General features: G+C 30.0%; 3 protein-coding genes across 9 annotated transcripts; 1 reads left to right on the forward strand and 2 right to left on the reverse strand.

Moving 5' to 3' along the window:
• Positions 1 to 131: 131 nt before the first annotated feature.
• LOC113404713 (uncharacterized protein) lies at positions 132 to 1424 on the forward strand. Its single transcript, XM_026645685.2, has 4 exons — positions 132 to 454; positions 534 to 681; positions 970 to 1119; positions 1197 to 1424. Exons 1-4 carry the CDS (start codon positions 384 to 386, stop codon positions 1416 to 1418), a joined length of 591 nt encoding a protein of 196 aa, XP_026501470.1. The 5' UTR covers positions 132 to 383; the 3' UTR covers positions 1419 to 1424.
• A 1338-nt stretch (positions 1425 to 2762) lies between these two features.
• Positions 2763 to 23841, reverse strand: Ttd14 (TRPL translocation defect 14). 7 transcript variants are annotated; one of them, XM_064215704.1, is made up of 10 exons: positions 23605 to 23841; positions 23342 to 23409; positions 22942 to 22979; positions 22478 to 22515; positions 18970 to 19056; positions 12520 to 12648; positions 8221 to 8357; positions 5279 to 5826; positions 4832 to 5022; positions 2763 to 4120 (listed from the first exon to the last, which is right to left on the reverse strand). In XM_064215704.1, exons 1-10 carry the CDS (start codon positions 23666 to 23668, stop codon positions 3840 to 3842), a joined length of 1581 nt encoding a protein of 526 aa, XP_064071774.1. In that variant the 5' UTR covers positions 23669 to 23841; the 3' UTR covers positions 2763 to 3839. The 7 variants fall into 7 exon arrangements, with proteins under 7 accessions (XP_064071774.1, XP_064071775.1, XP_026501676.1 ...); XM_064215705.1 differs by having other exon boundaries at positions 18970 to 19053; positions 23605 to 23840; XM_026645891.2 differs by having other exon boundaries at positions 18961 to 19053; positions 23605 to 23840.
• Positions 23842 to 26016: 2175 nt separating this feature from the next.
• LOC113404821 (DNA repair protein RAD51 homolog 4) lies at positions 26017 to 27638 on the reverse strand. Its single transcript, XM_026645898.2, has 5 exons — positions 27284 to 27638; positions 27001 to 27211; positions 26716 to 26893; positions 26369 to 26491; positions 26017 to 26300 (listed from the first exon to the last, which is right to left on the reverse strand). The coding sequence occupies exons 1-5, from the start codon at positions 27538 to 27540 to the stop codon at positions 26077 to 26079; spliced, it is 993 nt and encodes a 330-aa protein (XP_026501683.2). The 5' UTR covers positions 27541 to 27638; the 3' UTR covers positions 26017 to 26076.
• Positions 27639 to 27948: the final 310 nt, after the last annotated feature.

Raw genomic sequence — 27948 nt, forward strand, 5'->3', positions numbered from 1 at the left:
TTTGCCTTTTTGATTTTATTAGCAATCTTAATTATTACAGTCTAATCTAAAGACTTGTTCAAAGCCTCAAACATCGGAGAACGCTGCTATATCGCTAAACAATCAAATATCGATATTATGCTCAATATGTGTATACGACCTTATGTCACGATTATGACAGCTAAAAGAAAGAAGTCGCGTTTTCTAATTTCTATAACGCGATTCAAGTTTTCAATGTTTCATGTTGTATTATAATATTTTATAACAACTACACTAATGCTAGCATTTGTTTAAATAAGTACTTTACTTTACTGAACTGCACAAAACACTTCTTCATTTAAAAGAATAAAGCATTGAATTACGATTTTCTTAATTTATATTTACTTGTTTAACTTGAAATCGACATGAACGCTTTGCTAGATTACGGTTCTTCTTCAAGCAGCACAGAAGAAGAAGACAGCAGCGATGAAGAAAAGTAATTATTTTAAAACTTCGAACGCAGTTAATACAAGTAAAAAAATAAAGTTTAATTTATACTTCTTGAAACTTTTTAGAACAGCAGAAGACCGGAAATATGATGAAAAACCAAAGTTACCCAAACCAACTCTCGGGGAAAATACCCTTCACACCTCGGTTTTTTCCAATCCCTTTGTTGCGGAAGAATTAGCTAAAGCTGCCATACTGGAGAAACATGTTAAAATGGTATATGTTGACTTTCTATTTTAGAATAATTATTTTTACATTTAATTTTTATATTATATTTTCATTAATAAACTTTAGTTACATAAAAAAAAAAACCATTATTTCTTTTTGGATGAAGGCTGAAGTTAGTTGAGAACATTAGAAACAAATGTGATATAAAATAATACAACAAAATTTAATGACTGATGTTTGAACTAATTCCATAGTTTAAATTTTGGTTAAAAATTGGCATACTAATGTTTCCAATATGACATATAATCGTCAAGTACATAGGCCATGAATGTTAAGGTTTCAGGTAAAGACAATACTCAAATGATCAATGGCAAGAAAATATGCTGGAACTATAGAAAAGGCCGTTGTCGGTTTGGACATAATTGTAAATACGCACATGATTCTGATATACAGAAGTCTAATGAAGAATTAGAGGCTGAAAAACAGGTAACTTATTGTTGTAGTTGTGACATCTTTTAAGTAAAGTATAGTAAAAATGTAAAAATTTAATATCATTGTTTTAGAAATTAAAAACAGTTGTGTGTGAAGGAGCAGGCACAATGACATCAGCTCCTCCACCTCAAGTTGAAATTGAAGCCTCTTCAGCAACGGATGATGATGTTTGGGAAACTAAAGCAAGTAAAAAGAAAAAAAGACCTGGACTATCTCAAGGAATTGTTCCTGGCCAGAAAGTTATTAAAATGTACAAGGAGCAGAAAATCAAAGATAGCAACAATAAATGTTAAAATGATTATTATATTTTTATTCTCGCATGTTTTCCCTCAGTACTAGGTGAGATAAGTTTTTGAATATTTTCCTTAACCCAAACATGGGTCTAGTGCCATCATACTTTAAAAAAGAATTAATGGTGCTGTAAAGTTGTTTTCGATTATGGTAATACATGTCACAACATCCATTCATTTATGTAAAAACATGTAAAAATTATGGTTTAGCACCCGTCCGAAGTAGGGGCAGGTCGCTAGTAAACTGATATACAAATAATAAGTGTAACATGTCATATTTGTGCTTGTCCTCGTAAAAGATAATATAACTTAAAGCAAGTGTTAGAATTAAGGAAACTTTATTTTTCTTGTAGATTTTTTAAACATGATACTATGAAGCTCATTGAAAAAAGGGTTTGAATTATAAGTATTGCTTGTGGCAACTTGAATCAGGTGTCCCATACAACTGCATTGGTTCAATTGATATAGCTTCTGACAATGCCAGCGGGGCCATTTACAAAAGCTCGGCTAGCCACAGGTTCAGTATAGCGTGTCTAGTGGATAGCTTATAAGGATGTATGCCTTGAAGTCTTGAGTTTAAACCATTCGTTGAGTTAATAAAAATGTTATTTGATATTTCTGGCTGATCTTATGTTTGCGCACTTGTACACTATAAAGTCTTGTGCAGATATGTAGCTAGTCTACTTGAAAATGTTTTCGTGGCCAAAATCGGTCAGGCGAACATCGTAACGAAATACCTATTATAATATATCTAAAATAGCAGCACTGTTGAAACTAATTATTTGGCTCGTGACTCAATATTTGTTTACAAGAAGATATGTATGGATAGTTTTATGACTTTCTTATTCATTTTTTCTTTTGTATGAATAATAATCGGTTGTTTAATTTAATATTGTAACCTCAATATAATATTATAATCTCAATCGTAAGGCTTAATTGGACAAGTTCCGACTGCGTGGTTAGAAAACAATAAACAAACGTGGTTAAACATACTTTATATTTGTAGCCTATTTCCGTCCTGAACCATAGCTGGTTATTAAAAAATTCCATATTAATTCGATTCGACCTGAAAATTCATCCATAAACTACTTGTTTTTGGATGAATTTTCAGGTCACCTAATAAGTCAGTTCCCAATAAATTTTATTGCTTTCACTTACTAATCATTTATAAATTATTTTTGGTTTAATTATTTTTTAAAAATATTCTGATATATTTTAAGGTTCACTCAATCAGCAATTTCAAAAAAGATTAGTGATATATTTTTATTTTATATAGGTGTTAATTCACAATGAAACAAGAATTGAGTAGTACGAAGGCGAAGGAAAAAGCAACTATAAAATAAAACATTTATCAGGCGCACATTTTCTTTATTTGAGAACCAGTGCTAAGTGGTACAAAACTTATAATTTTGAGATTTAATCCGAAATATTAAGTTGCACAAAAAAAAGTATAAATGGCAGTTCACCAAAAAAAAAAATTAATATATCCGATTACATTTACCTGAAAAGTTTATTCGTAAAACAAAATACCTCTTAATAACGAACCTGCAAATAATAAAGTGCAACTTTTAACAATCGTGTTGGGTTGGTGTTGCCAACAATTAGCAAAGCTGAATTAGCTCTAATATTTTAATTATATAGCACAGCCATTAAAACAGTGCTACTAACATTGACTCCTGCCAAATAATATAATAGCTACATCGTTCATAGTTACAGCTTCTAATGATTTATATTACTTTTGACGAATACTTTCGTAAATTACATCTGAAGATTTTTTTAAGTACATTCTAACATTCAATAAAAATAAAGTCACGTCTTAAAATTTGTTTAGTGAATTTCAATAAACACTTACAACTATGAATGTTACTATACTAGAAATAAAATATATTCAGAAATTCATTATATTTAAATGAATGAAGTGAACTTTGTCATCAAGAAGTTTCATAATTTCACATGTAATATTTTACTACATTCTATTAAAAGAAAATGCTTCATTTTTCTTAAATCATAATACGAAGTTTATATAATCTGCAATAATACTTCACATAATATATTATTGCAATATAATATATTAAGTACTACATAATGTAATTTAACATACAACACTGTATGGATATATAAAAGGCACAAACAATATTAAGTGTTTCTATATCGATGAAATATTTCATTAGATGTGCACATTTTACTGACGCATGATCTATAGAAAATATTTGCAGTCAAGAAATACTATAAAAATAGTTGCTTTATTTGGCATTTACAATTATTTGATAAATACAGAGAGTTACACAGAGATGTTTAAATTTTAAATCGCAGATATAATATAGCTTAAACTACAAGTATAATTTACGATTTGGTGTATACTGTAATGTCGCAAAATGGAATTTTATAAATATTATTAAATATAGACATTAAAATGTTTCAAATTTACACCTTAAGAGCATCTTTCTTTGGAATCTTTGGTGATCTTGGCTTCGTACCGTTTATATTTTTTAAGTTATTTAAATCTGTGTCATTCGTCTGTTCATGACCATTCATTTTATGGAGACCACTTATTCTGCTGTAAACTTGGTTCTTCTCTCCGGCGTGTCCATTGACCTTGTTGCAGCTGTGTCCATTCAATTTTACTCCACCGTGTCCATTAATTTTATCAGCTTCGTGGCCATTTAGTCTATTGGCATGACCATTTGTTAAACATTTTACTTGCCCTGATAAACCAAAATAGACTTTTATTCCTCGCAAGAACGTACAACAATCGACACTGGCGTAATTATGTTAGTCACTAGAATAAACTATTAGTATAAATTGTTAGTGTCCACATTCAAACAAAACCTCTTGATCAACATTAGTTGCTACTGCTGGAATTGTCAGTTGTAAGTATATCAGAGTACGAATGTCCCAGAATGACGGCTTTCGTATCTGTAAAGTTATTTTATCTTTAATCTTTGGGAATCCCGACAATGGGATACTACTGGAGTGAGATATAAAATATACACAGGTCAGTGCAAAACACCAGTGTGGCACTAAAAGACAACACTAACACATACTAGGTAAAATAAATACATCGACAAATGATCGTATCAATAAACATAGCTGGATTATCTACTACAACAAATAGGGAATTTTAATTTATTCTAGTTTCAATCATAATTACGCCAGTTTACACAAATATTAAAAATATAATACATACATGCACAAATTATATGGTTAATACGAAAATAAAATTTCATTTCACAAAGAGGAATTTAATAACAAAAATAAAATATTAAATATCTTTCATGCAAAAATAGTTTACTATTTTATATTTTCAATTATTTGTTATTTTTTTGGATAATAGATAAGTTTTTAGCTGAGAATGGCAGTCTTATGTATTTTAGAGAAGCCGTCAAAAGTGCATAGTTTTAAAAAAGAGTACCCACCGTTATAATCTGAACCCGCGTAGTACTTGTTCGATGTTTTCCAATCTTCTTTTAGAGATAAATTATACATGGAATACGCTGGGTCTCCAGTCACCTCCTTCTCGATGGTTAGGAACTTTGGCAGCGAAGCCAACAACGCGTCCTGATCGTAGGCCGCGCTGTATGTTTCGAGAAGTACCAAGCCGCGACACCTGGAAAGTATATTTTACGTATTTAGAAAAATATATTTTATTAAATTTTAAACAAATATATGAAATAGACAGCAGCTTTCTAATTTCAAACAACACCTAGTTATTTACCTGATCATAAGTCCTCCACCAACATCTCAAGAGATATGGGTAAATGACAAAAACCTTAAGAGAACCAGTTTATTAAACACATTTAAGCATATTTGGATATATACATAGATACAATATATATAGGCGATAAGATGTAACAATATATCACCTGGGATGCGTTGGTTGTCTATAAATGTCCAACTGGTAATATTGATTGTTGAAGATGAAGCAACGGCGTTTCTTAAATATCGTGAAATGGGCATCGTCGCGCTGCGGTAGCATGTTCAGGTAGTCCCTGTGCGTCAACTGAGTACGCACTTCTACGGACTGCCCGTTCGTGGGGTGGAATTTCCTCACAGTGTGAATATAAGACCAGTGGCCCTTCTGACCTCGCTTGCGAAGCCTGACTTGGGCTTTACGGAAATCACTCTGTAAGTAATTATGTACGACGTCGAAGTCTTGGAACGGCGGGAATTCGGTATCTGGGCGGAGAGGACTTTTGACGAGGAACTTGCGTTTCTTGGAGTTGACGTTGAGCCGGTCGCCTGTGTCGATGCCGATCCGCTGGCACACGCAGGCGATCAGACGGTTCATCTTCTTATCGAAGTCAGTCGAGTTGTCGATGACATCAAAATAGGGATGTCCGATCCAAGCGGCTGCCGCGTTGTAATCCAGCTCCCTGGCGAGCTCCACGCCCTCCGAGCGACATGCATGATCCTGTCAAAACGAATCTATTTAGAAATGTTTCATAATTATTAAATGATTCACACATATGAGACAAACCCCATCTAATACAAATAATAATTTAGTTGGCATACTTTATTTAGTAGTCACACGAGTAATGAAATTACTATAAATAGAATCAGGTGAGGAACAATACAATAATCTCAAAAATCATGAGTTAAAATCCCAGCTACATTTTATATAAGATACAGGCCTTAGCTATCGTAATCGTTCTCTGAATCTCTTAATTAACGACAAACTCTAGTTGTCATTTGTTTTCTTTTTCTTCAGATTATATAAGACGGTTTGATGTATATTTGTCACATTTAATCTACTTATTGTATCGTACATTTGTTTAGAAATCCCAGTTACTAAAATATTTCATGTGTATCAATCAATCGTTGATTGTCACGCGTGTGATAAGCCGTTGAATATTAAATTGGCAGTTGGCCAGTGGAACGTCAATCGTGGGAGTTGCCGTTCGATAATACTAATCCCTAAAAATATATCCATCGTTATCTGCTATTTCAAAAATAAAAAAAATATATTTTCATAAAATTAACAGCGAGACACATATGACAACATAGTAATTGTTGATTATTTTTTTAAATAGAAATATCAAATAAAATTGTTCGTGTATAAAATATAAATATCTATGAGAGGAATTTACAATAAAATATAACTTATTTCATAGGATTATACTTGTTTACAGTTAAATGAATTATTGTCATAGCCTTGGTTTGAAAATAATATCTACATGATAAATGCCAACAAAGCAATCATCGTTATATAGAAGTTACGTATTTATATTACATGAGTCTAAGTCACGTTTTGTACCACATGAAAAATGTCTATACAAAGTAAAACTTCGTTTATTAATATGATTACATATCATTTTAATAATAGCAATGATTGACAGACATTTCTTGAAAGACATATTACTCGTTTGCTGGTGACATTTAATAAAAATACAATATGCAATTTTTATACACTTTATGATATATATATATGAACCTTAATTTGTTAAGGTTCTAATTTATTATATAAGATATATAGTATCAGTACCGTACATAACTATGCAACGGTGTCCGTGTTACGAAAGCACACGTTGTTAGATCTAGATAGTATTTCATTCTAGGCTACCTTAGTTATTTTATTTTTATATCTGATAATAAAATATATAGTGTATATATTGTTTAGTAAGACAACTTATTTTAAGTATAAAGGAAGTCGTCACGCCACGATTTTATAACGCACTTATCACTATGACTACGTTATTTTCATGTTTACTTATATTCTACAAAAAAATGTTGTTTTTTTGTTTTTTAAATAACTAGCTAGCATTAAGTACAATTATTTTGTTAAAAGAAGTCATCGAAACAAATTACAATAGTAATTTAAGTAGTTCATACATTTTTTTTGTGTAGATTGAAATGAGCAAAAAAAATCTAATTTTCACCTTTTTAATTTAATTTATTTTATTCTGCCTGAGATTGATTAATATTGTATTATCATTTTACTCTTTACGACTTTCGTATAAATCTGTCACATTTACCAATAACAACCTTACATTGAACATGTAAATTATCATTATATATATTATGCAATATATAAACCATATATAAATCACAAGTGTCCAATCCTTGATATTGATATACAGGAAAGTTTTTTGCTATGATAAGATTAAATCAGATTTTAAAACGATATATATGCATATATATATATATATATATACTTATGTATAATATCGACCTTGCTTTACAAAAAAAATAACATCGTAATCGAAAGTATCATGTAATCGCTATGTCACTTGTCTTTGGAAAATATTATAAGGAAATTAATTTCAATCATAACTTAATTTGCGAGTAAAACATAAATGTGTTAATCATTACGTTTTAAATAACTACGTTTAATTCAAATAAAGTGATACATTATTATCAACAAACACACCATTGAAATGGAACAAAAGTGTTTAAATTGATTACGGCAAATGCATTAAACATAATACAGACAGAATTTATAAATGAATAAATTATTAGTATTATATAATTGATCATAACTTTGGCATGACATTTTGGTTTATTTCGAATGTCGTTTTTGCGGTATACATAATAATTGTAATTTTAGGGCCTTATAAATACCGAGAGGAGAGACGGCTCAGTGGTTAACAAAATCCGTGAATGTTAACCGAAGATAGCGGATTCAACAAGTACACAAGCACTATTGAATTTTATTGAAGACATCGTGAAGAAATGTGTCAAATGAAAATGTTCCAAACGTGTACGTATACACAAACCTGTATTGAACTAACTTGCCCAACAATGTGATTCAGCATTCGCAGACATAAATTATCATATAAATGCCCTTTGTTTATATTACAGTACATACCTCAGTGGAATAGAAGTCTTCAGCTCCGTTAGCTGCAGAAACCATATGTACGATGTGATTGTATCTGTTATCCCGCAATTCAACACTGTTCCAGTTGTTAGCGCTCAACATCGCCTCCCACTTTTCCTTTGATATAACTGTAAAACAATAGTTAATCTTTATCACTTACTAAATACAGATATCACGTATTACATATCTTACGATTGGTATTTTGTTTGTTTATAAATATATTAGAATGACTATTGTAAGCTATTTGGTAATCAATTGAATAAAATATAAAACAATAAGATCTAAATAGGACTATTCCGCGCTAAGAGTCGAAGACGGGAGTTTTTGTTGAACCCATCTCTATGGTGGTGGGGAACCAACCCGTAAAACCATTCCTAAGGAGGGTTGGCATCAGGCATCGTAAATATAACATGCTATAATTCGACTCAGGTATACTGCGCTGACTTTTTTACCAGACGACAATATACGTAAAATTGAAAATCGTTATTTGCTTAGTTCTGTATTGTGTGGCAACAAGAAAATTCATCTTTTTCTTTGAAATCCTTTGCATAATTCAATGGCAAGAAAGGGCAAAGCAAATGATATACATATTTAAGATATCGGAAGATACTGGCCCATACAGAATCGCGGACTATTCAAGTAAACTAGATTTTTATTCTATATTAATATAAATTCTACTTTCATTGTTTAACTATTGTTTGGCTATTGTTTAAACTTGTTTATAAATAAAAGAAATGTCTATATGTCGTGCGTTGATGACGCACGTGTGCTTAGATAAATAACACGCGATTCTAGGTTATGACGTTAAATATATAATAATAATAAATTACATAATTATTTTATATAACTGAAATTGCATACATAATGTGTTCGTGAAAAATTCTTGATTTTCTTTAGATTATGAACTTGATGGATAATGAAATGAGTTTCAACCGCAATACACGTTAGTGCTCCGCCTCCTGTCTTAGCGGCAAATATAATCTTTCTCAATAAATGGGCTATCAAACGGGATAAGATTATTTAATACTATACCATTTAAAATAATATTTTAAGGGATATTATCGCGTGCAAACAAACAAACTGTAGCTTTATAATATTAAAGATTTGGTGCGATAACAAACAAGCACCATTGTAGCTATCGCTTTCTTTACATGCATATAAAATGATATAATAATGACAACAGTCTACAACTAAAATCAATAAATATCATTATTATTATATAAGTAACTCGTGTCGGTTACTTTCATAACTAAACCATAAGTTCGGATAATTTGATGAGATTAGGTACGAAGTCAGCTTGAACTCGAAGAAAGGACATACACTACTTATTATACCTACGACCTACGACCGACCCCTCATAGCACGCGGACGAAACTAGTTAAAATTAAATTAAAGAATAATATATAATAAAAGTCTTGAAATATACTTCAATCGAGAGGGTTCTTACTTTTATATACACTTTTGAAATTCAATTAAATATAAAGCTCCCGTAGCTTATCAGATTATAACGGACAAATCACCTACAGGAAGTGAAATTTCATACCAATTACAATAGATACATAATTAAAAAAATGTTAAATTTTTTTAATATAAATATGGCAAGAAAATACTACTACTACTACTAATAACACGCTTTTTATCTTCTATACGAATTCTTCTTTTATCATTTTGTTTTAATTTTTTAACTTATTATTCATTGAGTTGTCATGACTTTTAATTTTTTTTAATGGTATCCAGAGAACAATAGGAGGTATAAACAGAATCGGTTTTATACGCCCTCAGACCAACGAAGCACCGGCTAAGTTTTAACCGATCCCGATAGCATTATATATATTATATTATCCCATTGAATAATTTCACACATTCATTTATGGGTGAAAAAATTAAATTATATTAATATTATTTCTTAATGCTTGAATTTTTTAGTATTTAATTTATAATGTAAACGACATTACCAAACTTTATCGCACACGTCATGTGATTATGAGAATATCTCTTAAACAATGGCTCTAAACAGACCATTGATTGAATTCTGCTAAATGTTTTCAAAATATCTATCATATTTCCGTGAAATGATCGTGTTCATAAATTTCATAGTAGTTTTTTATTATTGATAAAATTATAAATGGCAAAACGTATAAAGAAATAATTTATTTGGCTATATTGATGCCTAGGTGCAGCACGAAAGCGTTACGTTACTGCTGCCATGGGCGTGGCGCGATTTTATAAATGGGCTGTGTAATGCAAAAAGTTTATTCCAAATCGATCGAATAGATTCAGAAATTAACACGTTCAAATAAGGAAACAGACTGTATTATTTGTATAGTTAGTCTTTTTCAATCAATGGGCTATAGTTGATCCTGGCGTTCAAACAAACTAACTCAGCTTGAAAATATTAATATAGATCTTATGAAAGATTTCACTTGCGACTATATAGTATTCCTTTAATTTCTGTTTTGTTTAGTAATATTAATATATTTAGAAGCATTTTCGATTTTATATGGTCGACTTACTGAACATGCACCTGTTTATAATGACATTATCATACTAAGAACAGCTGATTTAAAAAAAAAGAGATGTCGTTGAACTTTTATGAGCGTCTACTGTCCTATCACATAAACATAAATCTAAACGGCGGCCAGGACAGTTTAATATTCGTACGAAATGACGTCTATATTATAAAACATAAATATTTACAATAATAATAAATCTTACTAATATTATACATTCGAAAGCTTAAATGGATATATATTTGTTTGCTAATAATGCGAAAACTAAACTAAAAACTAACTGACACATAGTTACACTAGTCTGAAAAAGCACATAGGTTTCATCCCTAACATCCGCGTCTTAAACGCAGCCCACACGTTAGCAAAGCCGCGGGCGGAAACTAGTAATATATTAAATTATATTTATATATATAATTTTTACTAAGTATTTTATCAAAGAATAAATAGAACTCTTTCCAATTGAAAATATAAGGCGATTGTTGAATAAAATACAAAATGTATCTCTTTCTATCATTACTGATTTGTCTTTTATAATTAGAAGCATTGTTTAAATAATCAAACATAAAAACATAGGTAAAGCCGTTAAAAATAATTGGTACTTTGTAGTTATAAGCCCTAAAAAGTATTATATATAGTATTATATATTAATTTCTCGACGACACGCATCATTACTCGGAGACACCTAAAAGCGTTGTAGATGTCATTAAGCTAAAAGCTCTTTCTTTCGACCTTGAATATCCCTTATATACTTAAAGTATATGTATACGCATTTATAACGTCTAGTCATCGTGACATTTCTGAACATGTCGATGATTAGGAAAGAAATGATGTCTGTAGCTTATCTATATCTATGATTATGTTGTAATATACGTACGAAGTAAAACGAATACGAATATTACTATGACATTACACACATTTAAACGTATAGACATCGAAATAAAAATGATAAACATACGTGACATTACATAGCTATTGTTAAATTAAATTGCGTTATCACTTTTCCCAATAGGCATATTTGATTGATTTTATTGAATTAAAAACAAATAAACTAAGATAAGAAAACTTTGTATACGTACAATAAAAACAATTTGTGATAATCATATCGGCCTAAAGTAGACTTTATATTAAATTATATTTATATTTAATTTATTACTCAAGAAAACTTTAACTAGAGCAACGTACTCAGTGCACGAGTTTGAAGGTCTCTCTCTTTTATCAGGTAATTAGTTTAAAAATTACTTTGTTTTTTTTTTACCGAAGACCGAAAATAAGTTTGTATTTTCGCAAATCGATTTATAAGAATTATCAGAATTATATGACCGGGGTATGCTACTCTATTACCAGCTTTATGCAGCTTTATACCTCGTCTGTGTGTACAATCAATTTACAATTAATTTGTCGTTGTGTGTGTATTATGAAATATTGTAATGACTCAGTATAATTAATGGTATACAAGTTGTGCACCAACGGTGTATAAAGTGGATTACAATACCACTTCTGACTGTGCCGATGTTCTGAGCGATGGTGGTCACTTGCGGTCTGATGAACCCATTTGGACGGTTGCATCTTTCATATGGGTATATGATATAGATTTTAAAGTTTATTTAGTTTATATTGATTCATGAGTTATAATAATCGACCTTCAACATATTTTACCTCAATCCCTAGCAATAATTTGATCAGGAAAATAAAAATCAATGTTCTTAAACAAATAAATAAAAAACAAAGATTGACGATAAGCGTTATTCCCCTAAAACAAATGACTCATCGTAATACTCACATGCACTAGCGTCCATGGCTCCTCGGTCGCATATTATGAGGCAGTTCCGTTGACATGTTCGTCCCAGTTCGAAAAACGTGTTCTCGATCTGAATCATGGTTTTCAATAGATTCTCCTGGAACTTCATTGCTGTAACAATAAAAACGACACTTTTTTAGAGTTTTTTTATTGATATTGCCATTTTAATTTACATCGTATATATGACATAAAAAATAATGAAAGAATTCATTTGATAAATTATATATTTATAGGACGAAATTAAATGAGTTCGTAAATTTGTAAATTCCATTTTATAATCTAAGCATAATAAATGTATACAATTACATAAATTAAGGTTGATACAACTTCGATATACATATTCAAATATCATTTAAATATGTGTATCGAAGTTGTTAAATTAAAACGTTAAATTTCCGCCTGGTTCTGAGAGACCGGAATATAGTGATCCTCATCCCAGTAGATGACATTAGAGCCAATGTGTCCATCAATCGAATTGACAAGTACCTCAACCAACAATGACGATTTTGATTGATGAATTGACGGTTTGATTCCCGGCCGAGTCGATGTAGAAAAAGTTCATTAGTTTTCTATGTTGTCTTGGGGCTGGGTGTTTGTGGTACCGTCGTAACTTCTGATTTTCCATAACACAAGTGCTTTAGCTACTTGCAATGGGATCAGAGTAATGTATGTGATGTTGTCCAACCATACGGCGGCGGAAAACCAATGCACTAGCAGAAGCATTTTATTAGCTCTACCTAATATTTTATTAATACAGTTTATACATTGTGCGACCCGAAATAAAAGGGATAATGATGTGTAAATGGTTATTACATCATATTAAGAAATAAGAGAGCATGAAACAATACTACCGGATGTAGGTATGATGCTATAATACGCCTTATTTTCCAGAATTTTCGAAATTTGGAACAGAGCCAAAGCAAGAATCATTCTGTTTTTCTTTTGTATAATGGAACTTTATTATAATTAATTTCATTAAATTAAAAAAAGAAAAATGGAATTTAATCACAGTTAAACATGTATTTGCAATCAGTTTAATTATGTAATGAAAACTATAACATTACATAATATGCTTGAGTAATAACGATAAGTTATTGTTACGTGGTATTTAAACAGCCCAGGCAACATCGTCATAAGAATAATATCCTCCTGTCCGAAAACGACCACGGCCGTTATCTTCAGCGGAGATAAGATAAAAATTTGCACAAGCACAGGGAACAGTGAGAAATGGGAGTACCCGAGAACTCCTATCCAGAAAAAAACGATTTTTATCCGGCGACCCGGGACCGTTTGTACCGATGGTACCGCTGGTACTGCTACTGGTTTTAATTTGAACTCCGTTAAAATTCGTGTCGGCTAGTCCCACACAAACAATACACGCAAAGGAAACGAGTAAAAACGGTTTTCAATAAAAAAAATCCATTAGACAAACAAGGTTTTAATGTCCATTATAATAGTCACTTATACACATTGCTTATTTATAATAAACAAAGGTAAATAATTATACGAAGTGCTCTCTTATAAATATTGATTCATCTTGTTTTTTAACGACCAGCACATGGCTTTATATTAGTAATAAAACCTCATGCTAAAATATTAGTATTTATTAATATCAACGTTTATAGGAAATAAATAGTCTCAGCCGTAATTACTATACGGATATAAAATATCCGTTGTTTAATAAGAGTTTTATGACTTAATAATAATATTATAAAATAATTTAAATTTCTTAGCTAAATATTAAATAACATTTGCTAAACATTGATCTTAATACTTCGGTCAGCGTACATTCAATTTCAGCAATTATTATTATTTACTATTATTTTAGGACCTAATCGTTTGTATGTTATATTTTATTGAAGTGTATATTTTCGAACGCAATTGAGTAGCAACAATCCAATCCTACTAAGCCCTTCACATTTATAATATTAATATAATAAATTATTGAGTTCAATTTATATAAACTCTATCAACATTATTACTAAATTGTATACGTATAAAAACAAGTACAATCTATTGAAGTTCCACAGCCTTTTTTATTTATGGCAATAATACATACGCCAACGGGCCACCTGCTAGTAAGTGTTGCTAGTCGTAATTACATATTAACACTGTAAAAGGTATTACTAATACTTTACATTGCTAGTGAGTGATCAACCGTGGGAGCTAAGTGAATAGCCCTTGTACCTATAAATACACAAGTCTACTCACCCTTAATATACAAAATAAATAATGATGAATTATAACATTACGTTATATTTTTCTCCAAAATTAATATATTCGCAAACTATCGATATATGTACAACAACAATATAATCTCTATAAGTGACAAGAAAAGGTCAGAGATGACAACTCGCAGTCTGTCCCAAATAAAATCTAGACGAGGTTGTCTGGCGGAGAGATGAAAACATTTTTTTTGTATTAAACTTAATACAAGAAAAACATTTATTACCGGCTCACTGTATTATTTCTAAATGATAAAACTAAAATATTGAGTCATGTCATAGTCATAAATGCATAGTTTAAATTGGCTCTCAGGTTGCTCGTCACAGCTAGTAACTGAGGTTTGAATTACAGACTTATCCTGTAACCGTAACTCGATACTAATGCTTTTATTACAATAGCGTAAATATATCCAATTATAAAAGCGTGGAATGTACTTCTGATAACATTTTTTAATTTGCTTAAAACTTACGTACTTAAATCCTACGTCAACTTATGCTAATATTTAAAATACGAAAATTTGTTTTATTTGTTACGCTTACGCCGTTATCTATTTCTAATTTCAGTAAAGATCCCAAACCTAACATGAGTAGCATCCACGTCATGATACAAAGGGATTAACAATAGTGGTAAATATGAAACGCATATACATATGATTTATACATGTGTATACACATTACATTTTATACCTTTTGTTCTGTTCTGTTAGGGTTAACGCCTTGATGTGTCATTCGTTTTGGCAGATTTATTCGGCGACGACCGTATAGTACTAGCGACGGAGCGGCCATGGTTACCTCGCTACGTTTTATTTTCAGCGTATGCCAATGAACCACTGTGCAAAGTCTGACAGTATTTTTTTGTATATTTTTTACAACTAGAGGAATCTGTTCAGAAAACGAAGTAGGACGTATAAAAAATGCAGTAGACATAGGTATAAAAACCTTGCCAATAAGTGACGGAAGCGGCGCCGCAGACCAATTATGTTTTTTTAAAAGCATTTTTTACAAGACTCGGAAATAATTATTTTTATAATAAATCATCTTTTACTCTCGGTTTAACGATAATCGTAAAATTATTACATTAATGAAAACAATTATAGGAGTAGTTGTAAAATAAAGATCGTGCCGTTTTTCGTCAAAGAATTATTTTTTTATATAAGTAGCGTCGATTGATTTGTTTTCATTTATTTGATTTGAAATAACATGTTACGTGTGCACTGCAGTATTCCGAAGGCGCAATTTTGAACGCAACGTTTATTTGTCTATCGGAAGCCAAAAACAATGCAGCTTTCTATATTTTGCTTCATGAAATTTAGTTTCACGAAAGAATAAAAACAAAATATGTATTTTGTAAACAGTGACATTAAAGGTATATACATAACTATGAATATATATTTGCATAATAATAGTATTCGAATTTTTTTAAAACAAACTTATTGTATGTTTTTCAAAAAATATATTAGGACACATTATTTGCAAACCAAATAAAAGCATAAAAATCGTTTATCGTTTCATTGTAACTTTCTTTGTAGAAATTCAGTTGCAGATAATATCTTCAGTGGCAAATAACAAGACTCGACTAGACGTAAGTACACATTTGCTAGGCATCACTACGAAGCAAAAACCTAATAAAACCAACATAAAGCAACGTTTTTACGGCTTCTTATAGCTGTTATTATTACAGCGTGTGGTCGTGTTTTATTAGCAGGCATTTATGTATTCAGCCATTGACAGGAATCATGGAATTCATGTCGTGATCTTAGCAATTAGAAGTAGAATAATTTGTCGATATTCGCAGACAACGTAGAGCTATACAGACATGCGATAAGTTTATATGAGTTACGAGAGGTTATCAGATAGCAAATTATGGTGTTTATTTATACTTAATTGTAAACATAAGCAATCTGTTTAAGATATAACTGATTATTTTTGATAATAATTAATATGTATACTTTATCATAATTATTAATATGTTTCTGTTATAATTTACCTTTTTAACTTAGTGAGGCGCTTCTTGGCTCATGATATCCAAATGCATATTGTAGAAACGTACTTAATATAACGTTCATTACACGAGATTGGAACGGGTATCGACTAACATATACAAATTATATAACACATTATATGAATATACATATTTTAATAGCTTTTGAAAGACAGTTAGCGATAAGAGAACGCCGTGAACTTGACAAACATGACACTTCATTGTCACTACATACTTTGTATATTTTCATACCTACATTACGTAAACACAAACAGCATGTCGTGAGGACAAAGCAAAATAGATATCTAAGGGAACTCTATGTTAAGATACATATTAAAACGAAGGAAATGAACGAATGAAATTTAACATAATCTCAGTGTTTTATGAAAATGATTATAATCATGTTTTTTCAATATTTTTAAGAAACAAATAAAAACTTTTCATACGGAAGTCAAGGACTAACATACTTTAGACAAACATTTATCGACAATCAATGTATTTACTTCATTACGTATTATAATTTTATTCCGAAAGGTCAAAGACATAACTTTCAAATCTTTGCTATAAAAGTTTTATGTCAGTACAGTCGGAACGGTTAATTCAATTTCCAAATAAACATAAAATGATAATTAGAAATTTACATAAATATTCACGATAATGAATAAAATATATTATTTTATTGTATTTATTATCTTATTGTTATTCTTTTATGTACTGGAAGAGACTAGTTTCACTTTAATTATATCGTTATATTTTGACAAATTGTTTACTATTAATAAAATCGCAAGTAACCGGGTCCGATGAGCGAAAGGTTATCGTCGTTTATCTCTAGACAAAATTGCGGGAAATACATCAACGAAACGACTATTGTATATGTTACTAACACATTAAAAAAAATTATAATCTTATTTAAAAATAATAGCGCGAAACCAATTAAGAAATTAAATTAACACCTTCGGAATATTACGACGTAGATACATGAAGACCTAGAAATGCTTTCGCTTTAATAACAACGCTCCGTTTGAAGTAATACACAATATTTTCTTGCTCATTTTACAATTTTGAAAGTACGATTATTTTTAAACAGAAATATTTCGCAACTTAAACAAGAAAATACAAACATTATTTCCTGTCCCTCGTTACGCAGACGGTTATAAATAACAGAATTGTTTGATATTACTTCGTTTTAATTTAAATATCGCGTGACTTTGAATCAACATGCTATGTCAACTTTATTTTTCAATACTTCAGTCATGCTCTGTCGTAACGAGATCAATTTCTGTTAAATCATAGGGTCTTGATTTCACAATTTTTTCAAGCTACCTAATGTACCTGCTATATAAATACAAAATTTTCTTACTGATATTTTATAACTGCGCTTTGAAATAAATCTTTCAACTGATATGCTGAGCAGTTACGATTTTGCGGTTACTGTTTTGCGTAATGAAATAACTTGAAAGACTTTTTTTAAACATAAAAAAGAACTATTTATGAACGCCTTTATACAGAAAAATATAAGCCTACTAATATTACAAATGCGAAAGTAGCTCGATCTGGTACCTCGACACGCTTAAACCGCTGAAACGATTTAGATGAAATTTGGTATGGAGATATCTCGAGTCCCGGGGAAAAACTTGGAGTACTTTTAATTCACCCCTCGAGGAGATAAAACGGGAGGTGAAAATTTATGTATGCTATAGAGTTGTATAAATTTCGCGTAAACCCGTGTGTACAGCTAATAACTTCGTAGTTTATTATTGTGTTAAAATTTGAGCTGTCATCGTTTGTCATCAGTCCCCATTGAAAACTTCAAACTAGACATAACAATAGTAATTTGGCAATGATAAGATGGACATTGATCATGTGTCTCTCGTGACGTATCGCTTGAAAAATATTAAAACTATATTTACGTCATCTTATGAATAAAAACCATCAAGAGAACATTTTAAAGAACTTAAATATGAATACATAAACAGAAAAAGTATCCGAATAGTCAATAACATCTATTATACAAACTATCATTGAAAATCTAGCCACTATAATATAACCAAGTAAATAATAGTTCGTAGACTGGCCTCATCACGCATAATGATGATGAATGATAGGTACCTAGTTTTAATGAAATTACCGTTATTAAGGTTCAGTGGCGCTGTGTAGGTGTATAATGTATTAGCACTAATCAATATAACATTTAGCGGGACTACGGTGGAAACTCACCACAGTCACCTTGTATCGCCCGTGCTATAGCAGCGGCGGTGCACCTTTTGCAACGACCCCGACATTCCTCATCAGGGACAGTTATTACATTTTCTGCTAACAGCACAACGTAAATTTTCATCATACCGATGAATAAAAACCTATTGAAAACGTCATTCGAGTGATCTATTAACGAACAATGTAATTTAAAAGTGAAATTCTCATAAAGAAATAAAATAGGTACAAGGTAACCGTTAAACAAATATTTTGTAATATAACTTATTCGAACTGAGAAAACATTGTTACGATCGTACCGGACGACCCAATCCTTATGTTTTAGTTTGATAAAGACAAAACAAAGGCTACATTATTGATTTTTCTATGAACAATATATTTTCAGCACCGGAGATGACGAATTCGATTACGTAAACAAAACATCGTACACGAAACAGACGAATTACACCCACACAGTACCAAAGAACCTGATGTTTACAATTAGCATTGACGTCATAATAAAACATCTTATCGTAAACGATTTGATTTTACCGTTTAACGTGTATCGATATATAACTTCATTAATATCGTTTTCGATGTTAATTTTCATCCGAGATGAACGTGCATAGAAATAACTTGTTTCAATCTAGATTACACCAGATACAGGTGAACAGAGCCAACGTCACTTAACGATAACATCGAGAGCCCAGTGTGAATTGGATTGTAGCGATACATAAACGATTGAATCGAGTAATAGTCGGTCGTTTCGAGTATGATATTATGGAACTTGTTAATGAACTGGAAACAATGTAATTGTTTGCTAAATTGTTCACCGTAGAGTTGAACATTAAGCTAGTAAAGATGTGTTATTAATTGACATTATTTATTATACTCGAAGGAGAAATATCTTAACATGTTATGACACACTTTTGTCATTTAAATTGCATTCATATAACGTAGTCTATTCCGATCGAACGGGCTCTATTGTGTGCTACTAACAATTCTTGATTAATAAATCTTTATTCGTAAGTAAACACACTCCATTTAACTACTTATATCCACTTTAATTTTACTTCCAAATTTCTAATAGCAGTTTCGTCGACTTACAAAACGTCCATTTTTTCTCAAATCCAAATTGTATATCATAGTTTATTCAAACTCTCCACCGCGTTACTTATGAGGATTCAGGTAATATAATTTGGCTTTTGTCGTCTTGTGTCTGAATTATATGCTATGGTTTTCCACCATCCCACATTAATGCAGCGAAGTGAAATAAGCTGCATGCATACATTATTAGAAAAAGAGACCTTTGCCCACCAAAGTAAAATTTACTTTTTACATTTCACTTCAAATTGCTTTTTTTTATTGCAGTACAAAAATAATTTAAGATAATTTAACATCACAGCCGGATTTTTTCAACAATTATAAAAGTGGGTTTCATGTAAATCAATGCCAAACGGAATCGGTTTTTACGATCGTATATCTTTTGAACCACTGCTCGTTCCCCGCTATTGATAGGAATGTGTTAAAGACAACTACGTAACAATGCAAGTCAATCTCACGCTGGTGTTATTCTATTTTAAATTTATATCCAGACTAGCCCTGAAAGTGACCCTGAAGCGATTGCGTCAAAGAACAACTCGCGTGGCCAACCGCGAAGCCCCATAAAAGTACACTTATCAAGAATTTCTATTTATATGTAAAGAAAAATATTGATACAAAACATATAATTTCAACGAGATACGTGTACTTACTCAACCGTCCTTGAATTTAACGGATTAAAAAGGTTTCAAAGATTACTGCGAACTAACCGCACAGCACTTTTAAGTCTGTCGGGTACATAATTATTTCATGTTATTAAAACATATAAATAAAAATAAATACTGTAAGAAAAATAAACAGTGCAAAATTATGCTACGTAAAAATATGTATCTCTGAAAATTTATCCTGTAATAATAGTATTTTAATATTAGTGTTATATATGATTTAGAAGATTGCTTCATCCCAATAGCACAGAAACGGTCAAAGCGCAAGTTTTTTTTGTAAAGTAGAAAGTGAAATGTAGAACTAATTTCAGTTAGAGATAAAGTTCTCGCGGTATCGTTTGCGTATTCATATCTTAACTATAAAAAGATACACGTGACGATAAAGCTTCATTAGTTAGCAGTAACAGAAAGCTACTGAAACGAAAATAAATAGAGCACGTGACGCGGCCAACCGGGGCAAGTCTCTTTATTCGTAAATTGTGACGACAACACAATAATATTCATTTACACGGTTATATAAGAATCCGAGGAATGATAAATAAAATATGACTTATAAGATGCATACGTTCATACATGTCACAAATATTATCATTCGTTCAGCGAGGACAAATTAATGCAGGAACGAGAACAAATTAAATGCATTATTACGCATTATAGATGGAGCATGGCTTCGCCCATGGTTGAATATTTCTTTTACGACAATTCTAATCACTTTTAATGTTAAGATTTTAGCTGTAAACGAGTAAAATTTATTTTTGCACGTGCCAGGACACAATGTGCTTGTGTTCTATTGTCATGTAAATAACACGAAACAATTAATTCATGCAAACATCAAACATGTATTTAATATGTATGGATAATTTTTACTTTGCTAATTCTTTCGTAACTCATCTTATCATTTAATACAAGTAAGTTTTTTAAATTTGCTTTTTTTTAAATAATAAATAAATAGTGTTCACTATTTAAGTTTAAAAACAAAACACAGTACTTAATTTACTGTTTTGCATTTATCACATTTTATTAGGTACTTTATTTAAGAAGTGACACGCCAAGAAATATATTTACACACGAATAGGATATTATAGCGAACTTGGCAGTGAAAAGTCCCTTTCGCCCTACCTTACGCGAACCAAACATAGATAGGCGTGACTTTTACTGTCAACCCCATTGCCGTTATTAATAAAAAAAAAACCTTTCAATATGTAATTTAAAGTGTATACTCCGTAAATTTAACACGTAAAAGTATCAATTTCCTACAACCTACAATAATAGTATATATATATATATATATATATATTTTTTTTTTTTATTTTTTTTTTTCTATTTGACTATAGTTACTATATACTGATAATGAAAATTCGCTATAGTAATTGTTGTTAATTTTAATCGCTTTGTAATGTCGAGGTTTCGAAGCGTAAAAAAATAATTGTTCATTAATTAGCTGGAACAATAAGTTCTTTTTTTTTTTTTAATTCGTCAAGATATGACAAAATAACCCAAAGGGATAGTATATATTGGAAAAATATGCAAAAGCTATTCTTGAACGCAAATGGAATGAATTATTGTACTGATTTCTGGCACGCTGAACTTGCTGACAGCAATGACACTTGCTTGCTAATGTTTAAAAAAAATATAGTATATTTTATTTCTGTATAATTTATATAATATTATGGCCTCTTTTTCAGGTTTATTGCTATGCTGATTGTTTATTATACTCTTAGTAATATGAAGTATTAAAATTATAACTAAAAATATATATTTTATGAAAAGATTCCTACCTTCATCTGGGCTGAGATCTGCAAACTTTATACCGCCACTGTAAAAGAAACAAAATAATTGAAGAGGTTTGTTAAGATCACACAAAAAGAGATCATATACAAATTGTGTAATATTTATATAGAAAAAATACTTTAGAGCAAATATTATAGAATTATCACATTTAACTATTTTAAGACAAAATAACACAAATAGAAAAAGTTTTTATATTAAGTATAAACAAAAGTATTTGCTCAAAAAATACAACAATTTACAAAAATCTATTTATTAAACTGCTGACCACTACTTTACTTTACCTTTTCTTTTTATGAATCTAATATGACTTATGATCAAATATTTCATAGACTATTTATGCATGTAGATGACAATTTTAAAAAGAGAAGGGTCTAAAAAAATCCTAATGGATTTTTTTAAATTATTGATAATGCAACTTGCACTTTGAAAGTGTGGAGGTTGCACTTCGTACCTTAAGAGGACGGTAGCCGTTTCCGGCACCCGGAACACCTGGAAATAAACACAATGTGGAACAATGTTTTATTGGATCTCCTTACGGAGAAACCATACCAAATATGAACCACAAGGAACATCTTTCTAACCAACAACCAAAGTTTTTTTTTCATTAATTTATAATGCATTATATTTAAGGACATTTTTAAAAACTTGAAACTATATAAAAATATTAAGAGATATGATATAATTATAATTTTTAGAAGTTATTGAACTCTTAAACTATTGTAAACGACAAATATAACAAACACAAAAATATAATCAATACAATATGTTTAAATTTATAATACGTGAGTACAAGTCAATTCTTTGTTATGTTATGGATTTATGTAGTGAAATATTGAAAAAATAATTATTACCTTCCATCCCAAGTTTTCGAAGAATGTGCTAAGTCGGGATTGTCCTGTAGTTTTGCCGCCGCAAGGCCCTGTTTAGGTTAAAGAGTAATATGGATTGTATGAAATCGGTGCCAAGTCTCCACGTGTATTAAAATCTAATTATTTATATTTGTGAAAATAACACAGTAAAGCTTTTCTAATAGAATTGATTGAAAAACGATTAATTTAAAAACGTAATTCTTTATCTCGTACATATTTTTAATTAATATTTTAATGTTTCTTACCTCCAGTCAACACTAACTTAAACACAATTTTCTGGGATTGATTCGCCATTTTATTCAGACGCATTTAAACGCATAAATACAAATTAAGACTAAATTATACTAAGAGGTTTGGACACGTGAATATCATAAAATAGTGAAAGATACGAAAATGTTACACAGAGCCATCACAGCAAACTGCGCATCGCCTGACAGGCGCGCGACGAAATGAAAGACGAAATGAAGTTAAAATTATGAATCACAATCGAAGCTCAAAGACTAGATAGTAACGTTCAGACATCGAATAAATCGGCATCAAGAAATCGTACAAATAATTTTGATATGACTTAAAAAAAAAAAAAAAGGTATTTCAGATAAATCATAAGGCTATTTTTATTTATCGTTAAAAATATATATATTTTGCAAGAGAAAAATATGAATATTCTAAAATTATGATATGTCACAGGACATCTATATTATCTTATGTATTATATATAAAATTTAAAGACGAAATTTACCTTTGTATTTCTCACTAAGTAATGTTTGAGAGTATTATTATTTTAATGTTATAGAGCAAAACTTTAAACATTACAAAAATAAACTAGGATATTTCACGTAATTTATAAACTTGTTTGTAAAACAAATATCTATTATTCAGTTTATAATTTAAAAAAAATCTTCACGTTCATGTGAAAAGCTGTCTGACTAAATGCAACGTATGTTATTGATTTTTAACGAAGAAGAAAACGAATAACTCATTTTCTATAAAAAACCCTTTTTTCGTAATAATTGTTACAAATTGTAATTTCTAACTGATGCGTCTTAATATTTAAAAACGCATTGGTTTTTAGATTTGGATAAATCAATAATTTCTCATACTTCCGATACACCTATTCAGTATTATCGATTAGTTATACTAGTTCTAGTAAGAGAGATTAAAAAAATTTTTGTTTAATATCAGGTGTGTAAAGAATACGGAGTTTTGTTTTGTCAATACGAACACTTTTCTTAAGTTCAAAGTTTTCACCGACTGCAGGATGGATCGAGAGACTTAATCCGACAATGTGAAATAAAAGGGACGTAACTATACGAAGCACAACTGACACACATTCATGTCACAATCTTGTATACAATGGACCTATGACGTCATCATCGCATTAAATTATACCCCCAATAATATATGGGGTTTAAGACCAAATATAAGACAAAAAAAATCAAATACGTTCATTAACTTATCCACAAGACATTTTTATCTATTATCGGATATATTGTTACATGAATACTAGCGGGTATATAACTTACGGCCAAAATAGCGCTCGGCATTCCCGTTTTTACAGTTTATTGAACTAATTTTGCAAATGGTGTCTTACTTTGTTTTAATTTTAATGTGAAATATGTTCATAAAATTTCACTTTTTATTATTAGTCTATGTTTTACGATAATTTTATCGGCAATATATTAATTAATATTAATTGTCTTTTCATTTAATGTGATGACGACGGCGACAGGTCGGTAACTATTATTTTCATTGGTATAAATTCGTCACCAAATGTTCTTATTGCGTTTCTGATTATTATGTTAAATAATTCAAAAGCGTACAATATAATCGAATACCAGAAATAACATAGCCGAATAAGCAAATCGAATAGAAAAACTCGCCAGTACGACCCAAATCGTTGCGATACTGTCATATGTAGAAAAATCATTATCTATGCTTTCATTGACAACTAATACAGTCAAACAATCAATTAATCAATATTCATATTATGCCTACAAATTAAATTAAGCCTGTAATCTCGACCGCACCGATCAATCTCCATCGTCTCTTCTCCATCGCACGTGACATTGGCGAAATAATCTGTACCCTCTTGGCACAAATAAAAGCCAAAACAAAATTAAAAAAAAAAATCAATATTCAAATTTCAATCCTTCTTTACTTACACTTAAAGATAAAATTAATAATTATGTAAAAATGGATATTGAATGATTATTTTTTTTATCGATTTTATCAGATTTTGTACTATTATATATTTTTATAGCTGTAAAATTAATATTTATATAAAATCTAATGTGTGTAGTTGTCAAGACACCGAAAACCCTATCCAAATCGAATCAGTAGTTTTGAGAAATTGCGAACATACAAACAGGTTGAATAGACATCCTCCTTTGAAGTTCCTTTTATAATACGTGGGTAAATAAGTTCTAAAAAAGATTTGACAACATCTATTAGAAAAACAAACTAAAATACAGACTACTGATATAGAAAATATACTTGCTTGTTTGAGATTATTTATAAATTATGAATAAGTAATTTATACAACGAAATTATCATTTTCTTTTATTCTAATTGTTTTTTTTTCATTTCTAAATCATAGCTTAATAATTTTACAAATGTAAAGATCAAAAAAATCTATATTTATTGCATATTTTACAATTGGTTAATGTAAAAAATGCAGTGCTGAGATTATTTAAAAATGTAGAATTCAAAACACAAAATTAAATGACTCCTTGGGCACTCACATTTATAAAACAACTTTTGATGGCAGAAGGGTTAATATGATGTGTAACTAAAACTTTAATTGTCACACAACTATTAGTTTCAAGTTTCAATTTTTCTAACTCTATTACTAAAGCTGGGATAGTTTTCCAATACTTCCCAAGGCAGCGGGTTCTTTTTTCATTATATGTTAAGTCTTTTATACTACATGCAGATTCAGTATCTGTGAATAAGTAAATTATATCAACATTTATTTTAATATGAATAAAAAAACTTATTAAATGTCCTTACCTTCAGGATCAGTAATATCTTGGTCAATCCATCGTGTTTGAATATTAACAAATATGAAACCTATTTGAAATTCTTTACTAAGGTATCTGCTATAATTAATAACTCTATTTAAAAATGTTAATCCTAGAACAAATTTCAATAAATATATTAATACATGTTATACGCATATATGAATAATATTAATGAAACAGGTTAAATTTGAGACAAAATTCGAACTTTCCTTACATTTAATGATTCTTTCTTTTTGTAATTACTTTTTACACAACCCTCTACCTATAAATAAATAACCCTGAAAACTAGTGTCATAAAATATCACATTATAATCATGAAAATGCATGTGTTCTTACCCATATTATTATTATCTCCGAAATGTTGAAACATAAGACATGGTAATGAATCAATGATTATCATTGATAAATTTTCAATTTTAAGAACACCTTTTTTGATATTTTCTAAGAGTCTTATCAACTCCTCTATATTCCATATATAAACAACTCTTATTTTTAACAAAATAACTGCCATGTCCTAAAAATTGAGTTCAGCTACATTTTAAAACATTTTTGTATTATTATAAAGATTTGTTCTTTTTTTTAATTGAGCATCGAAGAGAAATATAAAGTTTTAGTGGGTACCTTGTGTGATAAGCCATGAGCTTCTAAAATCTTTTGTATTCTAACTGCAGAAAAATCACCTTTAGTGTCGATATAAAGGACTATATTATTCGACTCTTTGACAAAGTTAATTGCTAATTGCATACAAAGTTGTGATTTCCCAGAGCCTGCAAGCCCACATATTTCAGTTATAAGCCCAACTGGTATACCACTGACCAATGTGGTATCCAAACTAAAACATACTTTAATCTGCAATTAATGTTTCGAGATATTACATGTTTTGGTTTTGTGTATTCTTTTTTACCTATTAATACCTGTGAGTATAAACTTTTTAGTAGTTATATTATTTACAAATAATGTTGATCCAATGATCAAGTTTGCGGAATGTTTATTAAATATAGCTTGTCTTATTTCTAAAATCTGTGACAAATTTAGTTTCGTTAAAGTTGATAACTTTTCTGCATCTTCTTGCAAGAAATCTAATATTGTTATAATGCGGTTTTGCTTTAAAATTCTTAATATAGTCTCAGTTAAATAAACATGTTCTTGAAGTTTATTCATGTTTTTGAAGTTAAAACAAATATTACAATTGGGTCAAGTAAATAGTAAGTAATTTTCTTTGGTTTATTTTTGTTTTGTACACAAATATAGAGATTAGAAATACACAGCAATGAAACGTGCCTATGGTCCACAGATATTCTACTCCTGAGACCTGAAGTTTAATTTTTTTTTTTAATATTTGTGATGTTTAATTTTTTGTGTGAACTATGTTATGATTAATTGATCATTTTATACCCTATTTTTCGTCGGACGATATTAAAAAAAAATGTCATTATATTTTTATACTAATTTCTCAACTTCATATAATATCATGTAACGATTTATTTTGGATTATTAAAGAGATGATAATAATTAATTATTCATGAGGAAGTTAAATGCATATTATAAACTATGCCTATAGTTTTTTTT

The sequence above is a fragment of the Vanessa tameamea genome, chromosome 8, assembly GCF_037043105.1.
Source record: "Vanessa tameamea isolate UH-Manoa-2023 chromosome 8, ilVanTame1 primary haplotype, whole genome shotgun sequence".
Lineage (NCBI taxonomy): Eukaryota > Metazoa > Arthropoda > Insecta > Lepidoptera > Nymphalidae > Vanessa > Vanessa tameamea.

Coding starts and splice junctions, on each gene's coding strand:
- Ttd14 (XM_064215703.1), bottom strand. CDS start 23,668: ATGCGTCTGAATAAAATGGCGAATCAATCCCAGAAAATTGTGTTTAAG. Junction 5,827..8,220: donor AAGACTTCTATTCCACTGAG/GTATGTACTGTA, acceptor TCGTTTTGACAG/GATCATGCATGTCGCTCGGA. Junction 5,023..5,278: donor AGACAACCAACGCATCCCAG/GTGATATATTGT, acceptor TATACTTTCCAG/GTGTCGCGGCTTGGTACTTC.
- LOC113404713 (XM_026645685.2), top strand. CDS start 384: ATGAACGCTTTGCTAGATTACGGTTCTTCTTCAAGCAGCACAGAAGAA. Junction 455..533: donor GACAGCAGCGATGAAGAAAA/GTAATTATTTTA, acceptor GAAACTTTTTAG/AACAGCAGAAGACCGGAAAT. Junction 682..969: donor TGGAGAAACATGTTAAAATG/GTATATGTTGAC, acceptor ATGAATGTTAAG/GTTTCAGGTAAAGACAATAC.
- LOC113404821 (XM_026645898.2), bottom strand. CDS start 27,540: ATGAATAAACTTCAAGAACATGTTTATTTAACTGAGACTATATTAAGA. Junction 27,212..27,283: donor ATACTCACAGGTATTAATAG/GTAAAAAAGAAT, acceptor AGTATGTTTTAG/TTTGGATACCACATTGGTCA. Junction 26,301..26,368: donor AGATATTACTGATCCTGAAG/GTAAGGACATTT, acceptor ACTTATTCACAG/ATACTGAATCTGCATGTAGT.